The 5488-nt window shown below is 35.2% G+C and overlaps 1 protein-coding gene across 1 annotated transcript in view; it reads left to right on the forward strand.

Moving 5' to 3' along the window:
* LOC108545127 (roundabout homolog 2-like) overlaps positions 1-5488 on the forward strand; it is a 176818-nt gene that overhangs the window by 104731 nt on the left and 66599 nt on the right. The window contains 1 exon segment of the mRNA XM_017896612.1: positions 1351-1522. Within this exon segment, the coding sequence (XP_017752101.1) occupies positions 1351-1522 (172 nt within the window).

Below are 5488 nucleotides of genomic sequence, written 5' to 3' on the forward strand. Positions count from 1 at the left end.
GACTAAATGTATAAAGATTTATTTTAAAATGATTTATATCATGTTATAAGACACATGCTTAAGAAACATAAGAATAAATGCTTTTACAATACAATAATTATATAGATTCTAAGATTTTATAAGCATTAGGACATTGTTTTAATAGAATAATAAATTATCTCCTCCGTGTGAGTTTGGGTGTGTGTGTGTTTTAATGAGGTTAGGAATTTAGTTTTGTACCATTTGGCACTAAATATCCTAAATTTCCATGTAGTTAAATATTGTTACTTTTTTTTTTTTACAACATGATGAATTTGTTTTTTCATAAGTTGTATACGTTCTCACTCTCTAGAGACTTGTCATATTTTGGTTTCAAAGTGCATATGTAGGTAAGAGCTAAATATTCCTTCACTAAGAACACAGATATAATATATCAATAAAAGAAACACATGATTCACAAGAATTATTTTCTACTGAAAAAATTTGGGAACTTACCTGCTCCAAAACAAATCATATGTTTTCCTGCCTATGTGTCTACATGTAGATTTTAAAATATTATATAATATGAATTCAAATGTGGATACACAATGGATTTCTTTTCATAACACATTTTATAGGAACAATTTCCACATCCCAGAAGATGCCTTAAAATTTCATTCCTACTTGAAATAAAAGCCTAACTTCCTTAACATCAATGTCTGAAGAATTGCCACCACTTTGTTCTCATGAATGTGTATGTGTGTGTAGATATGTGTTGATCAATATTAGATTTATTGCTGTCAACGTAAATATTGGCTTTAATTTCATTTTAGTCAATACCTATAACTTAGGTCAATTAATCTTGTTAACTACTTCTGTGCAAGTTAATATTTTCTTAAATGAAATATAAATTACTTAGATGTCTACCTATATACCTTAGATATTGCAACTTATAATCACCATATTTTTGTGGATTATATGCATAATGAATCTTGATAAATAAAGCAGAGGAAATTATGTGTTTTAATCCATACGAAAATGCCATTTGCAACCAAAACCACATACCAGGGGTGTTAAAGAAAGCACTGTGCTTTCTAAATTACTCATTATGAGCTTTCAGTGCTGAGAATAAGATATAAATGAACGTGGCATAGTTACAGATTCCCTCATTGTCCTTCTTTTCATACAGGTGCACGTGCACACAAACACACTTACATACACACTTAGAAATAAACTGCAGAGGTTGGGCTTTAGAAGATGTCATTTACAAAGCTTCTGTAAGCCTAGAAGATAGATAGGTTACAATGACAAAATATTTAATCGGTTATAGTAGTCTTGTTACCAGAAACGATAATATTATGTCTCTGTGTTACTCACTTTCCATTTCTGTAGATCTGGTGTCTAGGAAATGAGACACGATTCCATATCAACAAAACTGTGGATGCAGCCATTCGGTCTGTAATAATTGGTGGATTATTCCCAGGTATTCAATACCGGGTAGAGGTTGCAGCTAGTACCAGTGCAGGGGTTGGAGTGAAAAGTGAGCCACAGCCAATAATAATCGGTGAGTATCAAACGATGTGGTCTGTGCTTTAGAATCAGTCAACTGACAAGGTGGATGATGATTTTGCATCAACATTCTAATAGTGAATATGCACTTAAGAATGTTAGGGTACCTATATCACGTTGACAAATGGGTTAACTGACTAGGGTTTCTTACAAAAATACTTGGTGCAATTGATCAAGCTCTTAAAAGTCCCAGAACCTTTTTTAAATGCAGTATTTAAGAGTTTAAATGCTGAAAGGTAGTTTAAAAATTATTTTTAATCAACTGTCTCATTAGCAATTTTGATGCCATTGAAATATAATAAAAATGAGATAGTTACTGAGGAGAGAGCATCATGTTTAAAATCTATATGCTTCCTCTTAGCCAGAGAAATGTCAAAAATTAACAAGAAACAGTCCAGAAGAAACTTTATAATCTAAATATACCATCCCAAAGAAGAAATCATATTAAATCTAATATCATCATTGCATGAAAATTTTCCCTATTATCATAGATTATGTTTGCCTGTTCTTGAGATGTATATAAATGGAATCATACAGAATGTGATTTTTTTTTAATCTGGTTTCTTTCACTAAGGATAATGTTTTTGAGATTCATCCACGTATGTATTATTGAGTTCACATGTTTTATTGCTGAGCAGTATTCAATCGTATGAATATGCCATATTTTGTTTATCTGCTTTTCACCTGAGAGAATGAATATTATTGTGTAAATGTTTGTGTCCTTTTGGAGAAATATTTAGGAGTCTAATTTCTGGGTAAAAGACTTGTCTTGTTTGGCTTTATAAGAAACTGCTAAACAATATTCAAGTTGTGTAATTTCATACTCCCACCAGCAAGGAAAATGACTTCCAGTCGCTCTACACTGTCACCAACATTTGAGGTCTCCAGTTTTTGTGGTTTTAGCCATTCTAGCTGGGATAACCTGTGATGTTGGCTTGAATTTTCTTTTATGACTAATAATGTCGAGAAACTTTACATGTGCTTATTGGCCATCCACATAGTTTCTTCTGTGAATTGACCACATATTTGCCTTTCAAAAATTGGATGGGTCTCTTGTTACTGATTAGTAAGAGTTATTGACACATTCTGGATACAAGTTCTTTTCCATGTATTTGTGTTACAAATATTTTTTCCCAGTCCATGACTTCCCTATTCATTTTCTTAATAATATCATTTGATGAACAAAAGTATTACATTTTAATGAAGTACAATTTATCATTTTTTCTTTGATATTTGGTGCCTCCTAAGAAATTGTGGCTTACTTCTAGACACTGAGGATATTTTCCTCTAGAAGCTTTGTAATTGTAGCTTTTATGCGGAAGTCTATAATTCATCTGAGGGTAACTGCAATGTGGTTAAAGGAATGAGGCTTATTTATTTCCATATTGTGTACTCATCATTTATTAAAAAGACTTTCCTTTCCACCAGTTAATCATATATACATGGATGCATTCCTGAATTCCCTATGGGATTCAATTTGATTATATGTCTATCCATATGCCAAACCACACTGTCTTGGTTACTGTAGTTCATAGTAAGCCTTGAAATCAGATAATGTGAATACTCCATCATTTTCTTCTGCAAAATTATTTTGTTTATTATAGGTCTTCTGCTTTTCCATATACTTTTCAAATCAGCTTGTTGAAATCTCTAAAACTTGTGTTGGAATGGTGAGTGAAAGTGCAGTGAATAAATCCATCAAAATGCATAGAGTAAATATTTTAATAATGACTCTCTTTCCGGGAATGTGATATATGTTTCCATTATTTAAGTGTTCTTTACTTTGGTCCAATATTTTACACTTTTTAGTGTGTCAACACATTTCTTGAGCATTTGATTTTGTGTGTGTGTGTGTTTTGTTTTGTTGTTATTTTTGAGAAAATGTTTCTTTCTCTCATCTAGGCTGGAGTGCTTGAGCGCAGTTGGCTCACTGCAGCCTCCATCTCCCAGGTTCAAGTCCTCCTCCCACCTCAACCTCCTGAGCAGCTGGGGCTACAGGCATGCACCACCGCTTCTGGCTAATTTTTGTATTTTTAGTAGGGACAGGGTTTTGCTATTGTGACCAGGCTGGTCTTAAACTCCTGACCTCAAGCAATCCGCCTGCCTTGGCCTCCCAAAGTGCTGGGATTACAGGCATGAGGTCCTGCCACTTCACCTGGCCTATTTGATGTTTTTGACACTATTATAAATGGATTTTTAAAATTTATTTTTCCAATTGTTTTGTATTACACATAAATTTAATTTCTATATGGCCTTACTACCTCACTTACTCATTTTAGTAGTTGTGAAATGTTTTTAAGTGTTTTCAGATAATCATGTTTTCTCTCTCTTCTTGTTTGTGTTAATGTGATGAATTCTATTGAATGACCCTTAAAGGTAAATCAACCTTGTAATCTTGGGATAAATCACAACTGGTCATGATATATTATCCATTTCATAGATGTGCTGAATTTATTAATATTTGGTGTCTCACGCCTGTAATCCTAGCCCTTTGAAGGGTGGAGGCTGGCTGATTACCTGAGCTCAGGAGTTGGAGACCAGCTGGGCAACATGGTGAAACACCATCTCTACTAAATACAAAAGAAATTAGCTGGGTGTGGCCATGGGCACCTCTAGTCCCAGCTACTTGGGAGGCTGAGGCAGGAAAAGTGTGTGAACTCAGGAGGCAGAGGTTGCAGTGAGCACACTCCAGCACTCCAGCGTGGGTAACTGAAGGAGATTCCGTCCCTAGGAAAAAAAATTAAAAAAAATTCAGTCCCCTCAGCTTCCATGAGTGCTTCAGACTTTTCAACTCAGAGATGTCATTCAACAATGTTTGGGTTACCCTTGGCTGCATCATAGTTATCTGGAGGTACAAAGCTGTGAAAATATTAAAGTTGTCCCTGTTTCTTTCCTTTCTGTCTGAGACCACAGTCCTCTCCTTTTCTTTCACATATTTTGCCTTGTCTTCTACTTGTTCATGATGGGAGTGCATATCCCAATACCTGTTACTTCTTCATGAAGAAATGGAAGTGTCAAAGGAACTGGTCATTTCATATGTTACACTTTCCTCTTCTGTAATTTCTATTTGCTTCCTTTTTTCTTTTCATTTCCCTCTGATGTTGTCCATGGAATCATTTGTTATGACCATATGAACTCCATACACTTATTGTGATAGCTGCTTAAAGTTCTTTTCTCCTTGTCTCAGCATCCATCTTATCTCATCGTCTACTTCTATTGATTATCTTTTCAGCTGACCTTGGGTTAGTTGTTTATTTACTTTCACATGCCTGGTAATTTTTTACTATATTGAACATTGCAGATGAAATAAAATTTTGTGATCTTACGAAGAGTGTTTGTGTTCTGGCAGGCACATACATTACTGTCTGGTCACCTTTAACCGGTGATGTCTTAGTTTTTACACTGGTTAGTATAAGACTTCTTGTTGCCCTTATTCTCAAGGCAATACTTCAGTAAGATATTTACTTTCAAGGCATGACCCTCTCCTGGGCTTCCAGTGAGAAGCCTTATATTTTTATCTGGTCTTCCTAATATGGTGAAATTCAAAATTAAGCATGATTTTGCAGTGAACATGAGCTAAAACCTCTGCTTTCACCAGATCCTTACAATCTTCTGTTTGCGTGCACTGTTTAGGGTTCACCCTTGGATGTAAGGGGAGAGTATACACAAATGTGGGAGCCTCACTCTCCACTGTCTCCCTCTTTCACATGGTTCTCCCCTCAACTTTTAGTCCCTCTGGCCTCCCTGAACTCCACCCAGAGACACCTCATATCAATAAGATTGAGTTGATTCAGCTGAGGTACTAGCTGCCTTACACTGTATGGATTGTGGCGCTCTCTAAGGGAAACAAAGCCTTGTCACTACAGATTTCCTCTAGTAAAGTGCCCTTCGTTCAATAAATGCACCCCCTTCAGTTTTCCCTGCTTTTATTTGTTTGGCAGTGCCTTTAATAAAATATATA

The sequence above is a fragment of the Rhinopithecus bieti genome, unplaced genomic scaffold (assembly GCF_001698545.2).
Source record: "Rhinopithecus bieti isolate Rb0 unplaced genomic scaffold, ASM169854v2 scaffold_27898, whole genome shotgun sequence".
NCBI classification, from domain to species: Eukaryota; Metazoa; Chordata; class Mammalia; order Primates; family Cercopithecidae; genus Rhinopithecus; species Rhinopithecus bieti.